Below are 20,188 nucleotides of genomic sequence, written 5' to 3'. Positions count from 1 at the left end.
CCTCCCTCTGTGCTGAGCCGCCTCTGGGGGCAGGAGCGCTTGGCCAGGTCACGTGGGCAGGGGCGGGGTCTCTGCCCGGTCCCTCCCCCTCCCCTCCCCTCCCCTCCCCTCCCCTGCCCTCCTCTCCCCTCACTCCTGCCCTCTTGGTCTCCTTCCCCTTTCATTTCGTCTACGTTTGGGTTCCCTGCGAACTGCTGAGGCCTCTCCCTCTTCAGCTGGGATTTCCCACCATATGCGAGTGCGCACACAATGCCCTTGTGTGGACAAGCACAAGCCTGTGGCCTTGGTGTCCTGGGCGCTCCCCACAGTTCAGGGTCAGGGCGCACAGTCAGCCCCCCGCAGCCCTCTCTCCTCCCCACGTGGCTTTTCTCTTCAGAGCAGGAGCCCGAGGGGCTACCCCAGGAACTCTCCTCACAGGGATGGTACCCCCACCGGGCATCGGAATCACCTGTGGAACTTTCTAAAGATCGCGAATGCCCTGGTGACCCCTAGAAATGCTGCTTCAGCAGATGGCCAGCCAGGCTGAGACCCCAGGATGTGGGAGTGGGGCCACCTCCTTCTTTCCTGCACCCACAGAGGGTCTGCAGATCCCGTAAAATGCGCATTCTGACTCAGCAGTGTGGTGTGGACCTGAGAGTCCGCATCTAACAAGCTCTCAGGTGAGGCTGGTTGTCCTGGGCCAGGCACACGTTGAATAGCCAGGCTGACGGGGACCTGGTTCTCTCAGAGGACGAGCCTCCTCCCTACTCCGAGTTGGCCTCTGCTGAGCCCTGGCCTCGAGTCTGTCAGCACCGCACACAGAGCCCCAGAGGCCCCAAACCCAGGGGATTCTTTCCATCTGTATCAGAGAAGCCCAGCGGGGCATGGGGTCCCCCCAGTGTTCTCAAATGCTCTGGGGAAGTTGCATTGACTCCTGGCAGCAAGGTCACAGTAACGTTCTGAGGGTGAGAAGAGGGCAAGCAGGGTGATGACTGGTGAGGGACCCACTCTCCATCCCTGGGTGTCCCCAGCCCGGCCTCTGCTTCCAGGGACCGAGACCCGGGACCAAGTGTCTCCGGAGCTCAGGTTCCAGGTGTGCAGGCAGTGTCCTGTGTGTCCCGGGAAGAGAAGAGGTGGGGGGAGGTCCGGTGGCGGGAGGTTCCCTGATCCTCGAGGGAAGATCGTAAGGAGACCCTTCCTCTATGTGTCTGCTGGCTGCACTGTGGCCGAGAGGCTGGCCGTGTGCTCCTGAGCGTCCTGGGCAGCCCGTGTCCTCTGCCAGGGGGACTTTCCTGTGGTCACCCTGCCTCCCCCGTGGCTGGTGCCAGGCAAGGAGTGGGGGCTGCACAGGGACCCCTAACAGATCAGGGTGCTCCTCAGCCCCACTCGTCCTAGTGGGCAGGACAGAACAGCCACATGGGAGGGACTCAGAAGGGTCTCTTGGAGAAAGAGACGGAAATCAGGCTCCTCTACCTCCTTAGGCAAACAAAGCCAGCTTCACGTTTTAATTCCCTGTGTGTTGCCTGCGTGTCCCTATGTCGCCCCCTGGAGGCGATCCTGGGCTTTACCAGGGACCCTGACTGGGCTCCAAAGGATGCGTGGGCCCTGAGCCCTGGGCAGCCTGTGGGTCCCTGTGGGTCCTGGGTTGCCTGACTCCATTCCAGGGTAGGGTGAGCCCAGGGGTGGACAGGCACCGTCCAGAAGATTCCTGATCGTGAGTCAGGAGAATTGTCCACCCAGAGAGATGTGCTCCCTTAGGAGGAACTCTCTGTCCTTGAGGTTTCAAGGAATGACCCAGTAGAGTCTCTTGAGACTTTGGAAGAGGCACTGGCTTGGGGGGAGGGGGCTGGACACCGCAATGCCCTGTTTCCTCATCACAGCACGGGGCGGGAGAGGGGGGGAATGCATCCGTGTCATCTGAGTCCCTGCTTTTGCTCTAGGCCTCCCCACAGAGCCCACCTGGAGACTCAGCTGAGGGTTTTCAGGGCTTCCTGTGTTACAGGGGAGGAGACCCTCAGCCCCTCTGAGATGGAAACAAACGTAGATCCTGGGTTCTCCTGTCCCATCCTGCACAGGGTCAGGCAAGGGGCACGGGGCTGGGTCCTGGGGACTCCAAAGAGAACAGGACAGACCCGGATCCTGAAACAGGGCCACAGGCACCCAGAGAAAATCATGGCTTTGAGGACACACTTAAAATGGAGGGAAGGTGGGGAGCCTCAGTCGCTCAGTTGATTTAATGTCCGACTCCTGATTTTGGCTCAGGTCATGATCTCTCTGTGGTGAGATTGAGCCTCTTGTCAGCTGCCTGCTGAGTGTGAGCCTGCGTGGATTCTCTCTCTCTCCCTCTGCCTCTCCACCGCTTTCTCTCTCTCTCTCTCTCTCTCTCTCTCTCTCTGTAAAGTGGAAAAAGGGGCGCCTGGTTGGCTCAGTTGAGTAAAGTGTTCCACTTTGGCTCAGGTCTTGATCTCATGGTTCGTGGGTTCGAGCCCTGCGTCAGGTTCTGTGCTGACAGCTCAGAGCCTGGAGCCTGCTTTGGAGTCTGTGTCTCCCTGTCTCTCTGCCCCTCCCCTGCTCACGGCTGTCTTTCTCTTAAATGAACATCAAAAACATTTTTTTTTAAATAAGATTTAAAATAAAGTACAATAAAATGGAGAAAAGAGCCGTGAAGGGAAAGCGTCTAGTGTGACAGGAGCAAGTAACGGGGTCTCAGCTGGCCTGGGGGTCAGGTCAACACCCCTGACAAAGTGATCTTTTGGCTGAGACCGGAAGTGTGAGTGGGCCTTTGCCCCTGGAAGGACAGAGGGTGTGGAGGGCTGAGCTGCCTACAGAGGGACCTGTCTCAGCGGGCAGACACCCGACTGGCCGGAGGGGCTGACGGAGGTCAGTGTGGGGAGCCTGGAGAGTGAGGAGGACTGTGACTGGGTGACGCTGGGGAGGGTCAGACCCTGCTGGGGAGTGGGCGCGCCAAGGGGCATCAGCAGCGCCGCCCCCCCCCCCCCCCGCCCCCACCCTACCCAAGGCTCCAGGCTGCGGAGTTTCTCTGCCGCCCTCTGCTGGACCATGCGGAAAACGTGGAAGAAAACGTACTGCTCTGCATTTTTTAAGAGTTCTATATTTCTAAAGTATACTTTAAGTAATATTTCATGTATGCAGATATAATTTTTAGCGACCTTATTGTGTTATAGTTGACATATAAGAAAATCCACATGTTGAAAGTATAAGAAAAAGGGCGGGGGGCGCCTGGTGTCTCAGTTCCTTGTGTGTCGGACTTGGGCTGGCCCTGAGTTTGAGCCCCGGGGTTGGGCTGTGTGCTGACAGCTCGGAGCCTGGACCCTGCTTCTGGTTCTGTGTCTCCTTCTCTCTGCCCCTCCCCCCACACTCACTCTGTCTCTCAAAATAAAATAAAGACATAAAAAATTTTTTTCATGAACATTTCAATATTATCGAATCTACTAACCCAATAACAAAATATCCAGGATACAATAAAAAAAATCACTCATCATACCAAGAGCCAGGAGAACCACGATTTGACTGAGCAAAGATCATTACTGACTCCAATTCCAATGACTGTGGAAGTATCCAACGAAGATTTAACAAGTAAATATCATTAAAAGAACACTTCAATAACCGATAATAAAATTTTTAACGAAATTGAGAGACGCCTAGCTGACTCAGTTGGTAGGGCACATGATTCTTGATCAAGGGGTTACGAGTTCAAGTGCCACACTGGTGTCAAGGTTGCTCAAAAAATAAATTGAAAACCACAGCAAAAAATGAAAGTTATAGAAAGGAACCAAACAGGGGCACCTGGGTGACTCAATTGGTTAAGTGTCCAAGTCTTGATTTCTGCTCAGGTCATGCTATCAGGGTTGTGAGATCAGGCCCCAAGTCGAGCTCCACCCTGGGCATGGAGCCTGCTTGAGATTCTCCCTCTCTCTCCCTCTCTCTCCCTCTCTCTCCCTCTCTCTTCCTCTCTCTCCCTCTCTCTCCCTCTGCCCCTCCTCCACTCCCACACCCATGCACTCCCTGTCTCTGTCTTCAAGAAAAATAGAAAAGAAACATAGAAATGATGAAACTGAAAACTACAGTAACCAATATTTAAAAAAACAAAACCAAACCCTCACTGGTGAACTTCATAGTAACATGACGTGCACAAGGTAGAATCGATGAACTGGAGGACAAATCCATAGAATTTATTCCTCCTGAAAAATAGAGAGGAAAGAGACAGAAAAATGAGCAGAGTCCCGAGATCTGTTCTGTAAAAAAACGATGGAACCTCGGTGCCACTGGGTACCAGAAGTGGAAGGGAAACGTGCGGACTGAAAAGGTATCTGAGGAAATGACAACCCAAGAGGCTGAGTCAGAACCCCAAACACGGTGAGCAGTCACACTAAGGCACATAACAAACTTCTGAAAATAAAAGACAAGAGAACAAAAATCCTAAAGACACCCAGAGAAACCACCCTTGCGCATTAAGGAACACTAATGTAAGTGACAGTAGGTTTTGTATCTGAAAGCATGGAGGCCAGAAGGAAGTGGCACATGTTTCAAATTCTGCGTCTGCTAAAATTAGCTTCAGGAGTGAAGGGGAAAGAAGGAAATTCCCTGATGAAGAGAGAGTATCAAAATTTATTGCCAGCTGACCTACTATTAAAGAATGGCCGGGGCGCCTGGGTGGCGCAGTCGGTTAAGCGTCCGACTTCAGCCAGGTCACGATCTCGCGGTCTGTGAGTTCGAGCCCCGCGTCAGGCTCTGGGCTGATGGCTCGGAGCCTGGAGCCTGTTTCCGATTCTGTGTCTCCCTCTCTCTCTGCCCCTCCCCCGTTCATGCTCTGTCTGTCTCTGTCCCAAAAATAAATAAAAAACATTGAAAAAAAAATTAAAAAAAAAAAAAAAAAAAAGAATGGCCAAAGGAGATGTATAATTCATCATTCTCTGTAGCTCATGTTTTGTATCATATCTAAAATCTAGCCAAATTTACTTTGTTTTTGTTTTTTTAATATTTATTCATTTTTGAGAGAGGGAGGAAGAGAGTGAGAGGTAGAAAGAGAGAGAGAGGCAGAGAGACAGGGTGACAGAGGATCCAAAGCAGGCTCTGCATGACGGCAGGAAGCCCAACGTGGGGCTTGAACTCACGACCCTGAGATCGAGTCACATGTTCTCCCAACTGAGCCAGCCAGGCGCCCCACACCAAATTTAAAATACTGAGATCTGGGGTGCCTGGGTGGCTCAGTCGGTTTGGCGTCTGACTTCGTCTCAGGCCACGATCTCACGCTTCGTGGGTTCAACCCCTCATCGGGCTCTGTGCGAACAGTTCAGATCCTGGAGCCTGCTAAGGATTCTGTGTCTCCCTCTCTCTCTCTGCCACTCCCTTGCACATGCTCTTTCTCTGTCTCTCAAAAATGAATAAATGTAAAATACTGAAATCAGAGTATGTTCTCGGAAAATGGTAATGAATCTGGAAATTAATAATAGACAACTGAAAAAAATCCCTAAAAGATTTGGAAAGTAAGCTACATATTTGTAAATAATTTATGGGTCAAAAAGCAAGTTTCAAAGGAAATTTTAAAAACACACAGAATTGGGATGCCTGAGTGGCTTGGTCGGTTGAGCATCTGACTCTTGATCTCAGGCAGGTCATGATCCCAGGGTCGTGGGACTGAGTCCCAAGGCAGGCTCTGTGCTGAGAGTGGAGCCTGCTTGGGGTTCTCTCTCTCTCTCTCTCTCTCTCTCTCTCTCTCTCGGCCTCTCTCCCCTACCCATGCTCTCTCTCTTTCTCTCTCTCTCTCAAAATAAAAAAAAAACATTTAAACACACAGAATTAAATTAAATATACTAAAAAAAAAAAAAACCCTCCTCTGCTTATGGGATGCAGCTTATGCCACACTGAGAGGGGAATTTCTAGCACAAAATGCTTACATTACAAGAAAGGAAATATCTCAAATCAATAATGTAAGTTCCTACTACAAGAACCAGAAAAATAAGAGCAAGATGAACCGAACTAAAAGCAGAAAGAAAGAAATAATAGAGACCAGACCACCCAGCTGACCTTATATTGAACACTGTGAGTGGACTGAATGGACCCGAGCCATGAAAGGGAAAGACTTGGGTCTGTAGCATCAGAGTTGGTTCTGCAGGTGGGACGTGCATGGGGAAAAAGGAAGATGGGGGTGACTGTGAGCGCCCTTGTCTTATCTCTTCCCCTGAGGGGTCACAGGCAGATGCAGAAACCCTCAGATGTTGGATTCTCCCCTGGGAGATCTTCAGGTCCCCCCTCGTCCCCTGGGTGAAATGTTTGCTCTGCTGGGAAGGGCGGGCAGATGGCATAGGACTCTGACACCATGCACAGGGCTCAGCAAGGAGGAGCTGGAGAAGAGCCCAGGGGCTCTGCTCAGCCCTGCTGCCTGTGGGGTTCAGCTGGGGCTTGGAAACAGGATGCTGTGCTTAGCGGGTGCTCCAGGCCGGGTGATGAGTGTGTTTCCAAGGTCAGGCACTAAGGGTCAGAAGCTAATCATGAAACATTCCTTCCTTTTATTTTCCATTTTTTTCTTTTACTGAGGAAACTCTACCCCCAGTGCTCCAATTCACGACCTTGAGGTCAAGGGTCTCATTCTGTACTGACTGAGCCAGCCAGGCGCCCCCATTCCTTCCTTATTGTATGCAAGACAGTGGCCTGACTCTCGGGGGTGGGGGGGGCAGGAGGTTCCCCAAGAGGCTGGAGCAGCCTCCCAGACTCCCCAAGGCCACCCTCTGGATGCAGCCAACAGCCACGCAGGGAATTGTAATCAACGTGCCAACAGTAACATCCAGACATGTGCAAAGGGCTTATGACTGATAAATTAGAGCAGAAGCAGCTCATCCCCCTGATAGCATTCTGCCTCATTACATCTTTCTTATGTAGAAAAGCAATAGGCAGCTTCTCCAGAGTCTCTTTTTCTTGCCTCCTCCCTGCTCAACGCCTGGGAGGAGGCTGGCTGGGGCACCTGTCCATGGTGCTGATGCTCACCGAACTATTCCCAAGGCTTGGGAGCTGTGATCTTCCAGTTGTGTCCACTCTCTTTGCATTCTTAACAAGGAGCATTACTAACAAGGAAGAGGTGGAGAAGGCTGCAGGGAGTGTGGACTGGCCTTCATCACTGGCTCAGGGCAGTGATGGTGTTGTGGACATCTCTGCAGGCAGTGACTCCATGGTCAGATGACCAAGTCCAGGCTGCCCACCAGCAGTTTGTCATGAACGATTGTGGTGAATATGGCCTTGGGGGTGCAGTAGACAGAACAGAGGCCTCTCAGACACTCCCACATCCCTTGTGTCAAGAATCTGTGATTATTTCAATGATAAAGGGACTAACAGATTAAGTTAAGGACCATGTGATTGTGACATTATGGTAGTTTACCCAGGTGGGCCAATACAATCCAAGAGTTCTTTCTTTTTTTTTTTAATTTTTAAAAAATGTTTATTGATTTTTGACACAGAGAGAGGTAGAGAGAGAGGGGGAGACACAGAATCACAGGCTCCAGGCTCTGAGCTGTCAGCACAGAGCCCAACACAGGGCTCGACCTTCTGAGATCACGACGTGAGCCAAAGTTGGAAGTCTAACCCACTGAGCCATCCAGGCACACACGAGGGTCCTTATATAAGTGACAGGGGGAGGCAGGAGAGGCAGAAGCAGAGAAGAAGAGGTGATGTGGAAACAGGACACAGAGAGACTTCAAGATGTTGCACTGCTGGTTTTGAAGGTGAAGGAAGGGGCCACATCCATGGAACTTGGGAAGCCTCCAACAGCACAGCTTGAAAAACAAGGAAACAGACTGTCTCCTAAGCCTCCAGAAGAGACAGCCAGGTGGGCACCTTGATTTGTGTTGACATCCACCACTAGGCTTACAATAATTTGCTAGAGCAGCAAGACGAAACTAACAAGAGGCGTCACCCTGTCTAATCCAACATAGTGTGCATTGCGATAGGAGCATCACAGAGCTAAACGTGACGTGATACTTTGCAGCTTGTTTTCCTTACCTCTCATCTCATGACTAAGAAACAAGTGGGTGATGGCAAACCCACCTGTGAAACGTGGGTGCGGTGCCTTGGTGCTTGGACCGCTTTTGTGTGAACAGGGCACCTTGATGCGAGCGAATCCACATGGGCACCCAACCGGGGGCCTCGGGGAAGGACTGAGAGCCGCTGGCCCAGGTGTGTGGAGGAGGCTGCAGGTGGGACAGTAGGACGAGGCCTGTGGACCAGGTGGAAGAGACACTTTGTCCCATCACCATGGGAGCCTGGGTGAGTTAGGTGGGGGAAGCCCTCTGCCTCTGACCTGCATGCTTATTTATGGGGAGGAGGTGTGTTTCAAGATAAGATCCCGTTCAGGGAGAAAAGTGGACACTGCTGGGAGGTACTGGGCTAGACGTCATGGGCAGTGTCCGGGAAGGCTATGCTCAGAGCATGAATTCTGGGTCCCAAACCCTGGGGTTCCTCTGACAACCTGCCTTTATGTCACCTCAGCAGGAAGGACATCCCGAAGGCTGGAGAAACCTTCAGACAGGTCTCAGTGCCCTGGATCCTGGATTTGGGGACAGGGCAAGTTTATTGGTGAAGGACACCAGTCAGGGCCACTGGGGATGGGTGAGGAGGACCAAAGGGCTCAGGACACCAAAAGGCTATGAAGGGGTCCCACCTGGGATGTGTGCCTGACTATGGCTGCTCCTTCCAAGCTCATCCTCGTGTGGTCATCAGAGGCCCCATGTTCTGTGCTCCTGAGAACCCCGTGCACATTTGCAAACACTGGAGGTGTCTCCAGCCTTGGTCCCTGAGCAGGGTGAGGACCGCTGAGTGCTGTCATAGTTTGGCCACAGCTCTGGTGATCTCTCCTTTTCTAGTTAACGTGGTCCCAGCATGTCAACACCCCTCGCCCCTCCTCTATCTCAGGGGACTAAGGTGGGGGCTTGGTGAACTCAGAGGGAACATTTCCCTGTGTGACCCAGGAGAGAAGGGCCCCAGAGGTTCAGGTGAATGTCTGCTCAGAGAAATCACCATTCACCAAAAAAGGGCCAAGGAGGGGGAAGAGTCCTGTTTAATCAGATCCCCTCATGTTGTCCCTGGTGGGTCAGGGCCCAGGACACTTTCCCTGGGAAACCCCACTTCCTGGGACATGGGGGCCTTTGTCCTGGCCCATCCGGGGTTCGTGGCAGCCTGTCAGGGCTTCCAGAAATCAGGAAGGCCCGGACCCTGGGTCCATGTCCCTGAATATCCTCTGGGCTTAGAGCTGGTTCTCTGGCTCAGGCGGCGGCACCTGACCCCACCCAGGGTCTGGGGTCTCAGGAAGGCCCCTGGAAGGAGTAGCTCCCAGGGGAAGGGGAAACTAAGAAGACACTTGTCCTTTGTGGTTGATCTGGCAGTAAATGTTCCTGTCAGGGTGTTGTAAGTCCTGTAAAAGAAAAAGAGGCCTCTGAACCCCGCAAGCTTCTCAGAACATGTCTGGGTGACTTTCAGGTCCTGTGTCCACCTCTCTGGGAACCTGGCTGGGTGGCAGGTTTCTGCCCCAGGCCCCTCCTTCCTCCCACTAGCCCCTGTGCCCTTTTGCCCTGCTGTGTCCTAAACCTGAAAGCACAGGCAGGGCAGGCTGGGGACAGATCCTCAGTCCCCTTGGGCTTGGGGGACCTGAACATTCATTGCCCACACTCACCTGGTAGATGGGAATGGCTGTCCCCGGGCTGGGTAGGGCGTTCTGAACAGGGGGAGAGAATGGGTGTCAGTGGACAGAGGGAGAGTCATTTCTCTGCAGGGGTGACCCGTTCTGCCTCTTGAGCAGCGTTCGCCAAGCCTGTTGACCCACACCCCAGACCCAGACCGGTCTCTCCTTAACTCCCTGCCCCACTCCTATTAGCCCAGGACCCCTGGCTGATGTTCCCAGTGCTCTGTCCTTGGCCAGACTCCAGGGTTCCCCTTGGGCAGCTCAGAGTGGCAGGAGAGACTCAGGACGGGGTGGGGAGTGGTCCTGTCCCTGAAGACGGTCCAAATCCTGGGCAGAACGGGCCCTGCCTTGTCCTGGCTCTCTGGGGGAAGCAGGGTATGTGCGGTGCTGCTGAATTCGTTGGTTCTCTGCCTTGCGCCTGCACAACCTAGACCCCAGTGGGGAGGGGGCGGGCTTACCGGGGATGTGGAGCTGCTGACTGGACCATGACCTGGGCACAGAAACAGGAATTAGCAGCCAGGGTCCACCCTGCCAGGAGGTACCGGGTCAACGGCTCTCGGAGAACCGGGGAAGGAGCACCTCCCACAGGGAGACCCACTGGTGCTGGTCTGTGAGGTGCTGACCCGTGACCTAGATTCCATAGTCAGGGAGTATGGCCAGTTGGGGTCCCCTGTACTGAAGCCCCAGGGATGTGGTCAGAGGACCCAGGGTGTGACTGGCAGGAGTGGACATTGGGGGCAGGTTGAGGGGCTCCCTGTGCTGCCTGGGCTGAAGGGATACTCACCAGGGGTGCAGGCTGGGTGCCCCATCTCTCTGTGATTACGTTGGCCACTGGCCCTAGGAAAGATCAGGCTTATTTGTGAGGTGGGCAGTGAGAGGTCACAGCTCTGGTGTCAGAACAGGGGACAAGGAGGGTCCTCCTTCCAAGCAGGCCTTAGAGACCCCATCTCTCCACCAGTCTATTTAGGAGGGGAAGGGCCCAGGAGAGGGATAAAAAAAGGCCTTCGGAGCACAGGTATCCTCGGACCAGAGAGGAAGCTGGGCAGCGGACGGACACCTAGGAGAAGGTGTCCTGAAAAGGGATCAAGGGCCCAGGAAAGGAATCACACATGAGGGTCTGAGTGAGTGGAAGGTCAAGGCGGCCAGCTGCGTGTGCAGGACGCTTGGGGAGCTCCAGGTATGTCAGATCCCTGAATGCGGTGCCCCTGCTGTGGCCAGACCCTCGAGTCCTCAGGCCAGAATTTGTTGAAAACTGACATTGGCTCGTGCTCTATCTCCACCTGCCTGGACGAGGGGCTTCGTCCCAGGACCTCTACCTGACGGGGCCCAGGGTCTGCGGTGTCACACATCAGGCGCCGTGGTTCCCGCATGTGCCACTTTGGGGGTCGACCCCACCCGGCCTGTCAGGGTCTTCCACTCTCCCTTGCGTGACCTTGGCCAGGACCACCCTCGGTCCTGAGGCTGCAAATCCCCGTCCCAGGGCATGTGGACTGACAAACCACGGGAGGTACCGGTCACTGTGCACTTAGTACCGAGCACTGCTGTAGGGTTGCCGAGCGAACCAGGACAACCCTGAGGGGCTGTTCTGTGATTGTCCCTAATTTTGCACAGAGGCAGCTGTGGAGGAAGGGCCCCGGGCAGCAGCTGGTGAGGAAGGAGCCAGGTGTGATCAGAGGAGAAATCCAGGGGGCAGTTGGGAGGTCTGGGACACCTAGCCCAGAGTCCCGGGTCAGGACAGCGTCTGCCTACTGGTGAGTCTGCTGGGGCGGGGGAGGGGTGGTGGACAGGATCGTGTGTGGGAAATGCCATCGTACCTTCCCGTCTTCACCCGGACCAGGAGATACCCCAGGGCGGCCACGAGTGCCCCCCCGACCAAGACCCCAATTGCAATGCCAACACTGGTCCCCACAGGGAGGCCCGTGGGGCTTCTTCCATCTGAAATAAGAAGCAAAAGGGAGGAGGAATGAGTCCCAAGTCATATCTGCCGAAGCCATGAGGGCTGGGGGGAAGGGCCTGGTTAGGGAGGAAGGAATGGCCATCGAGGTCTGGATGATGTGTGTTATCTCCACAGCATCCCCACCCCCTCGGCTGCTGTGTCATTTCTTTTTTATTTTTTTAAGTGTATTTTTTTTTGAGAGAGAGAGAAAGAGAGTGGGAGCAGGGAAGGGGCAGAGAAAGAGGGAAGACAGACTCCCAAGCAGGGTCCCCACTATCAGTGCACATCCCAACAAGGGGCTTGAACCCATGAACTATGAGATCATGGCCTGATCTGAGATCAAGAGTTGAACGCTTGGGGCACCTGGGTGGCTCAGTTGGTTAAACATGTGTCTTTGGCTCAGGCCACGATCTCATGGTTTGTGGGTTCAAACCCACATCAGGTTCTGTGCCTACAGTGCAGAGCTTGCTTGAGATTCTTTCCCTCTCTCTCTGCCCTTCCCCAACTCTCTTTCTCTGTCTCTGAAAATAAATATACTTTTTTAAAAACTTAAGAAAAAAAAAGAAGAGTTGGATGCTTAATGGAGTGAGCTGCCCAGGTTCCCCCTGCTGTGTCCTTTCTATCCTTATAGTGAATCCTTGGACTTGAATCTTCATGTTGCCCTCCTCTGCCCAAAACTGTGGCCAGTGCCCACATCCTGTTCATTTTCCTCCTAATGCCTCTCTTTCTTATTCTCACATTATGCCTTTTTCCACATTTCTTCCTTTCTATTACCATTGATGGTCTTAGAGGGAGGCCCCTACTTGTCCACTCAACACGGATTAGTGAAAATAACACTAGCTGACTGCTTTCGAGGTCAGCGCTGGGCCAGGCACATGGAAAATACTTTGTGTTTATCTCATCTGCTGCTTCCATGAGGCGGCCAGGTGTCAACCCCACTCTGCAAATTACGGTCTGAGAGTGTCAAGGGCTTCAGTAAAGTAGTGAAGGTCACAGAACTGGACCGAGTTGAGACAACACTTAAGCCCAGCTCCACGGGACATTACGGCTAATAACAACAACGTCAATGACAAAAGAACAAGAACTGCTAAATTTGATTGAGCCTTGAACCTGTGTAGGATGCTGTCTCAGGATTTAAGATCTCATTAACCTCATAGTGACAACCCTCAGAACAGCCCTAAGAGCCAGCCGTTCTTTCCAGTTTTACAGATGAGGAAACTTAGGTTCTGGAGGTTGAGTGTCTTGTCTGAGGTCCCACAGCTGGTATAAAGCAGAACCAAGATGTTAACAAGATTAGTCTAATTCCGGGGATCTCATCCACATTGCTGTAGAGGCTGTGAAGGAGGCTCCCACCTCCCCCAGACCTGTATTCTATTTCACACACACCCCCTACCCATGAAATATACAGGGAGGAAGGGGGAGAAGTCGAGGGTCACTCACAGCTCACAGCCAGCCTGACGGGGTCACTTCTGTTGGAACTGGCCTGGTTGGAGACCTCACACTGATAATTCCCGGCATCCTCCACCCTGACGAGGCTTATGGTGAGGGCCCTGTTGTCCTGGGACAGCTTCATCCTCTTTGTGAGATTTACATTCCGGCCATTGAAGAACCACCGGATGGAGACCTTTTTGTTATTTGTGGAGCAGGTCAGGACCACAGAGTCCTTATGTCCTGTGGCTGTGGTGTTGCTGATATTGATGGAGGGCTGGGACACTGCCTCTGTGGAGAAACAGAGGAGGTGACAGAATGAGAGGGGGCCTGGGGCCATGCTCTGTCTTCCAAGATATCAGCCACTCTGAGGGCCCCACTGAGCTCTGTAAAGGTGCCCCAGAGGATCGCCCTGATGTCTGCAGAAGGATGAGTGTCTTTGTTCAGGTGGCGATCTGTAAGGAGGGGGCTGTACCTCTCCCTCTGACCCTCAGGTCCCCCTCTGGCCCTCAGTCATCTGCCTGGTCTGCCTGAACATCTCTGTAGTATCAGCACCACACACCTCTTAGCCCATGTCCAGCATCCTCCTCAGCAGGTGGAATTTTTCCCATGGGCTCCTGTGTGGTTCCTTTCTTGAACTTCTATGACTTTAATAGATGAAGCCTCACTCCTTATATACCTTTTCGTGTATGGTGGGGAGGAAGTCTTGAAGGCCTTCTATCTCTGAGTCTGAGGCACCTTTACATAAAATAGGGAAGGTATTTGCACGGTTATAATTTATTAGGAAATGAGAGCAGCCCACCCAGTCTTCATCACCTTAGGGACCAAACAGTTTTCAATCCATAGGATTTCTCCCTCTGGAGCCTTTTACTTCTACATCTGTGGATTGAATCTCAGGGTGAAAAACTTCTGTAGAGAATCGGGTATGGTATACAGAATACTGGCACCCTTATAAATAGAAGAAAACTACTGCAACATAATAAAGGCCTTATATGAAACCCTAACAGCTAGCATTATACTCAATGGTGAAACACGGAAAGCGTTTCCTCTAAGATCAGGTAGTACATAAACATGCCACTTTCACCACCCATATTCAACAGAGTATAGGAGACCAAGCTGAAATAATTTGAAGAAAAAGAGTAGAACGCAATCAAATTGGAAAGGATTAAGTACAATTAGGTCTGTTTGTAGATGACATGAAATGATATGTATAAAACTCTAATGATTCCACAAAAACTGTTGAACTAATCAACAATTTCAACAAACTTGCAGGATACAAAGTCAACATGCAAAAATCACTTGTGTCGCTATACACTAATAATGAAATAACCCCTTCCCAAGTTAAGGAAACAATTTAATTTACAATAACATTAAAAAGAATAAAATACTTAGGAATGAACTAATGAGGCAATAGACTGTACATGGAAATCTATAAAACATCACTAAAGGAAACTACAGAAGACACAAATGAATGGAAAGACATCCCATGTTCATGGATAATAAGACTTAATATTGTTAAGATGACAATACTACCCAAAGAGATCCACAGATTGAATGTAATCCCTATCAAAATCATTTTTTTTAAAGATTTTATTTTTAAGTAATCTCTATACCCAACGTGGGGCTTGAACATATAACCTAGAGATCAAGAGTCGCATACTTTACCGACTGAGCCAGTCAGGTGCCCCCCCTATCAACTTCTTAAGGAAAGATTTTGCAGAAATAGAAATTTCCAAATATTCACATGAAATCTCAGGGGCCTCAAATAGCCAAAATTATTTTGAAAAAAGAACAAATTTGGAGGACTCCTACTTCCTGACTACAAAGCTACAGCAACCAAAATAACATGGGCTTGGTATAAAGATAGGCACTGAAATGCCAATGGGATGCAGTAGGTACCCCAGAAACAAACTGAATATATGTGGTTCAATGATTTTCAATAAGGTTGTCATGACCATTCAATGCATAAAAAAATCTGTTCAACAAATGGTATTGGGGGCTGCCTGGGTGGCTCAGTCGGTTAAGCATTCGACTTCGGCTCAGGTCATGATCTCGCGGTTTGTGAGTTTGAGCCCTGCATCAGGCTCTGTGCTGACAGCTCAGAGCCTGGAGCCTGCTTTGGATTCTGTGTCTCCCTCTCTCTCTGCCCCTCCCCTGCTCATGCTCTGTCTCTGCCTCTCAAAAACAAATAAGTGTTAAAAATTTTTTTAAACAAATGGTATTGGGAACACTGGGCATCCTAGCAAATGAATAAAATTGGACCTTGACCTTACATCATGTACAGAAATACCTTAAAATAGTATGTTTTGGTGGTATAGTGGTGAGCATAACTGCCCTCCAAAATTAACTTAAAATGGATCAAACATCTAAACATAAGAGTCAAAACTGTAAAAGTCTTAGAACAAAACATAAAGCAAAAACTTTCTGAACCCGTATTTCCCAAAGATTTGTTAGATATGACGCCCAAAGCAAAGACAACAGAAGAAAAAATAAATGAATTGGATTGTATGGAGTTAGAAAACTTCTGTGCACCAAAAGCACAATCAAGAGAGTGATGGTAGCAGTTATGGAATGAACAGGACTCAGGTAGGAAATGCACAGATAGAAACACAGTCAATGATTTTTTTTTAATTTTTTTAAAGATTTTATTTTTAAGTAAGCTCTACACCCAATGTGGGGCTCGAACTTACAACCCCAAGATCAAGAGTCTCATGCTCTACTTACTGAGTCAGCAAGGTGCCCTTAGTCAATGGTATTTTAATAGCATTGCATGGCGACAGATGGTAGCTACATTGTGGTGGGCATAACATAACATATAGAGTTGTCCAATCCCTATGTTCTGAACCTGAAACTAATGTTACATTGTGTGTCAGCTAAATTTCCCTGACCAAAACCAAGACCAAAACCAAAAAACAAAAACAAAAACAGAAACAAGAAACAAACAGTGATGGCAATGCACAGATTGGAAGAAAACATTTGCAAATCATAGCTGGTAAGAGATTAATACCCAGAATATATAAAGCACTTCTGCAATTCAACAACAACAAAAAGCAACTTGACCCTGAGGACCCTTCTTTCTTCCCCATCTGCAAAGGCCCCTTATATGTGTGGGGGTTTTGGGAACTGACAGAATCCCCTCCCCACCTTGCAGACTGGACTGGGAGATCTCAGATCTCAGATCTCAAGATCTGCGATGAGAATTCAGAGAGCAAGAGGAGAAAGCATCTGCAGACGTGTGATGGGAGAGTTCAGGGACAGATCTGTGTCACAAGCAAGTGAAAATAACTTCACCTCGGCTCTTTTCTGAAAACCAGGCAGACCTTCACCATAGTGCCTGATGTAGATGCTCCAGGGATCCACCTACCAGAGACTGTGATAGTCTTGACTGTGCACTTATTGAGGCGAGTGCCAGAGTTATAGACGAGGCAAGGCCCTGTGTTGGTTTCAGGTGCAGAGTCAGAAGGAGAAGGCAAGTCTACCCCAGTGGGAGCGACACCAACACACCAGGAAACACTCTGTGATTTCAAGTCCAGCACAAGGAGGTGAGGATGGGCCACCTGAGGGGCGGCCGGGGCATGCTGACTCAGGTTGCTGCTGGGGGTCATTAGTTGTAGAGTAAACACAGAATGAGCCTCTCTATTTGCTCTCACTGCCCACACCAGGACCCTTCCCTCTGATGGAGGAGAGGACAGGGCTGTGCTGCCCAGCAGCCCAGCAGCCTGTGTGACCCTGATTCAGTGACTATACCTCCCTGGGCCTCAGTTTCCCCCTAATACAACAGGAATAATGGTAAATGATCTCCACCTGCCATGCCTGTGAAGTAACCTTTAACCATCCTTAAATACCTGGCCCTAAAATGGTATATCGCGGCCGGCCAATCAAATGGCCTCTCTTACTCTTGCCTCCACAAGACAAGGCTCCCTCCCTGGGCCTCCTTCTTGGGAGAGGAAGAGCCGTCAAGAGCATCTCTCTGCTCTGTTCCTCCCTGGGGGTGCTGACCCTCCGCTGGAGTCTCCTAAGTCCCCCACAGCAGTTGGCTAATGGACTGGGGCCTTTTTATGTCTGTGCTGCCCATGCCTCTCTCCAGATGTAGATCTGGAGACCGAGCGCTGGCTGGTGACCAGCTCAGAGGCTCAGGACTCGGGCAGCTCGGAAATCATTGCTCCCAGTCAGCCCTGCCCAGGAGCCCTACCCCACCCTGGCACAGAGTCCCCGGGGTCATGAGACTCAGGAGCCCCAAGGCACTGTTCTGGGCAAGGGCCTTCTGGGCTGAGCTCTAGTGAGGATCCCAGGGCCCCTTCGGGCCTGGCCTTGACCGTGACCTGCATGGTCTTTCTCAGATGGTCATAGAGTCTGGATTCCAGGAAAGGAGTTGCAATCTTAGGAAATTCATCTCTACTGTGTGTGTCCTGCACTAAATGCTCAAACACCATTTGGAGCAAAATGCAGAAGGGGAGGGAGGCACAGTCCAGGCCTGTCAATCCTGTGTGTACGAAGTAGAATTCACTCCACCCGACACCAGAGGTGAGAGAGGAATTACTCACGATATACACGGAGCCGTCTAGTTACTATTTCAATTTGAAAATTTCTCTTTAAGATTCGTACAGTGTAGTATCCCGTGTCCTCCAGGTTGATGTTCTGGAACAGCAGGGATCCGTTGTGATATAATGTCTCTCTGCCGCTGTGTGCAAGTCCTGGAGTAATTTCTTGTGAGTCTGCTGCATATGATACAATTTCACTACGGGGCTCAACAGTTTCCCCTTTGAACCAGCCAAAGCCTAGAAGATTCACAGGCAGATTGTGGACACGCAGAAGAACGTCCTTCCCTTCGGCAGCATTGGGCGGCACCAATTCAACAGTGACTTGGGCAGTGGTGGGAGGGTTCCAGAAGGTTAGGAGTGAGACTAGGAGGGAAGAGAGAAGACCTGGGTCAATATTTGGCCTATGTATTGGGACGGAAAGATGTGGCCCTGGAGACTGAGCAGGTCCTAATCGCTCAGCCTTGGGGGCAGGGGTGAGCGTGTGTGTGTGTGTGTGTGTGTGTGTGTGTCCTACTGGTCAAGGTCAGTGGCACAACCGCCATGGCTTCAGTGCTTCTGAACTTGTGATTTCCTCTGTTTCCAGTACTCTCCCTCAGATGTCTGTGGGCTCACTCCCTCACTGCCCTCAGGTACCTGCTCACACTCAGGGGGTCCTTGGGAGAGGCCTGCCCACACCGCCTCCTCTAAAGACCCTCTGTCTTCACATTCTGACCTTTCCCGCTCTGTTCCCTTCATGGCCTGTCAATGCCCGACCTCCCATTCTGTGTCTTTGCTGGTCTGTCTTCCTCCCCAGAGAAGTGTGCTCAGGGAGGGCAGGGACTCTGATCTGTGTTGTGCCCTAGGGTGGGGCCGGCTGCAAATACCTGTGGATGAGTGAATGAGTGTTCCCAGGGCCCAGCATTGATCTGTCAATATCTCAGGTTGGTGGGAGGGGCAGCGTTTAGAGTCCCTGGTTGCTCACATCGTTTCCAAAATTCAACCCTCAGTGATGAGTAACTTGGGACACAGCACGTCGCTCGCTCGCCTCTTCCAGATCATGAGATTTTCCTGTTGCTGAGCCGGGAACCCCCTGTCCTGCCCTGCCCTGCCCTGCCCTGTTCCCATGTCCCCTCTCGGCGCCCCATCCTCCCCTGGGAGACCGCAGCCAGTCTCTCTCTTCCCTTCACCCTTAACCCAGGGGATCGTCCCTCTCACCTGCCAGCAGGAGCTCCTGCCAGGGAACACGCCCTCCTCGGGGAAGGGCCGAGGGGGGCTCCATGCCGCCTGCTGCCTGCTCTGTCCTTCCCTCTGAGGAGAGCTTCGGCTCCAGAAATGCTCAGGAGCACCGCTGTCACGACAAGTTGGCTCTGTGGTCCTTCCTCCCTCTGTGCTGAGCCGCCTCTGGGGGCAGGAGCGCTTGGCCGGGTCACGTGGGCAGGGGCGGGGTCTCTGCCCGGTCCCTCCCCCTCCCCTCTCCTCCCCTCCCCTCACTCCTGCCCTCATGGTCTCCTTCCCCTTTCATTTCGTCTACGTTTGGGTTCCCTGTGAACTGCTGAGGCCTCTCCCTCTTCAGCTGGGATTTCCCACCATATGCGAGTGCGCACACAATGCCCTTGTGTGGACAAGCACAAGCCTGTGGCCTTGGTGTCCTGGGCGCTCCCCACACCTCAGGGTCGGGGCGCACAGTCAGCCCCCCGCAGCCCTCTCTCCTCCCCACGTGGCTTTTCTCTTCAGAGCAGGAGCCCGAGGGGCTACCCCAGGAACTCTCCTCACAGGGATGGTACCCCCACCGGGCATCGGAATCACCTGTGGAACTTTCTAAAGATCGCGAATGCCCTGGTGACCCCTAGAAATGCTGCTTCAGCAGATGGCCAGCCAGGCTGAGACCCCAGGATGTGGGAGTGGGGCCACCTCCTTCTTTCCTGCACCCACAGAGGGTCTGCAGATCCCGTAAAATGCGCATTCTGACTCAGCAGCGTGGTGTGGACCTGAGAGTCCGCATCTAACAAGCTCTCAGGTGAGGCTGGTTGTCCTGGGCCAGGCACACGTTGAATAGCCAGGCTGACGGGGACCTGGTTCTCTCAGAGGACGAGCCTCCTCCCTACTCCGAGTTGGCCTCTGCTGAGCCCTGGCCTCGAGTCTGTCAGCACCGCACACAGAGCCCCAGAGGCCCCAAACCCAGGGGATTCTTTCCATCTGTATCAGAGAAGCCCAGCGGGGCATGGGGTCCCCCCAGTGTTCTCAAATGCTCTGGGGAAGTTGCATTGACTCCTGGCAGCAAGGTCACAGTAACGTTCTGAGGGTGAGAAGAGGGCAAGCAGGGTGATGACTGGTGAGGGACCCACTCTCCATCCCTGGGTGTCCCCAGCCCGGCCTCTGCTTCCAGGGACCGAGACCCGGGACCAAGTGTCTCCGGAGCTCAGGTTCCAGGTGTGCAGGCAGTGTCCTGTGTGTCCCGGGAAGAGAAGAGGTGGGGGGAGGTCCGGTGGCGGGAGGTTCCCTGATCCTCGAGGGAAGATCGTAAGGAGACCCTTCCTCTCCGTGTCTGCTGGCTGCACTGTGGCCGAGAGGCTGGCCGTGTGCTCCTGAGCGTCCTGGGCAGCCCGTGTCCTCTGCCAGGGGGACTTTCCTGTGGTC

The 20,188-nt window shown here is 52.1% G+C and overlaps 1 protein-coding gene across 2 annotated transcripts; it reads right to left on the bottom strand.

Moving 5' to 3' along the window:
* Nucleotides 1–9,028: 9,028 nt before the first annotated feature.
* On the bottom strand, nucleotides 9,029–18,965 carry LOC144614537 (cell adhesion molecule CEACAM21-like). Of its 2 annotated transcripts, XM_081791514.1 has the most exons (8): nucleotides 18,767–18,963; nucleotides 17,576–17,935; nucleotides 13,044–13,322; nucleotides 11,482–11,602; nucleotides 10,452–10,504; nucleotides 10,126–10,157; nucleotides 9,659–9,700; nucleotides 9,219–9,400 (listed from the first exon to the last, which is right to left on the bottom strand). In XM_081791514.1, exons 1-8 carry the CDS (start codon nucleotides 18,828–18,830, stop codon nucleotides 9,335–9,337), a joined length of 1,017 nt encoding a protein of 338 aa, XP_081647640.1. In that variant the 5' UTR covers nucleotides 18,831–18,963; the 3' UTR covers nucleotides 9,219–9,334. The 2 variants fall into 2 exon arrangements, with proteins under 2 accessions (XP_081647639.1, XP_081647640.1); XM_081791513.1 differs by lacking the exon at nucleotides 11,482–11,602 and having other exon boundaries at nucleotides 9,029–9,400; nucleotides 18,767–18,965.
* Nucleotides 18,966–20,188: the final 1,223 nt, after the last annotated feature.

Source organism: Panthera onca, chromosome E2 (assembly GCF_046562875.1).
Source record: "Panthera onca isolate mPanOnc1 chromosome E2, mPanOnc1 haplotype 2, whole genome shotgun sequence".
In the NCBI taxonomy this organism is placed as follows: domain Eukaryota; kingdom Metazoa; phylum Chordata; class Mammalia; order Carnivora; family Felidae; genus Panthera; species Panthera onca.
Note: the sequence above shows the minus strand (reverse complement) of the source record. Positions and strands in the feature narration are given on the sequence as shown.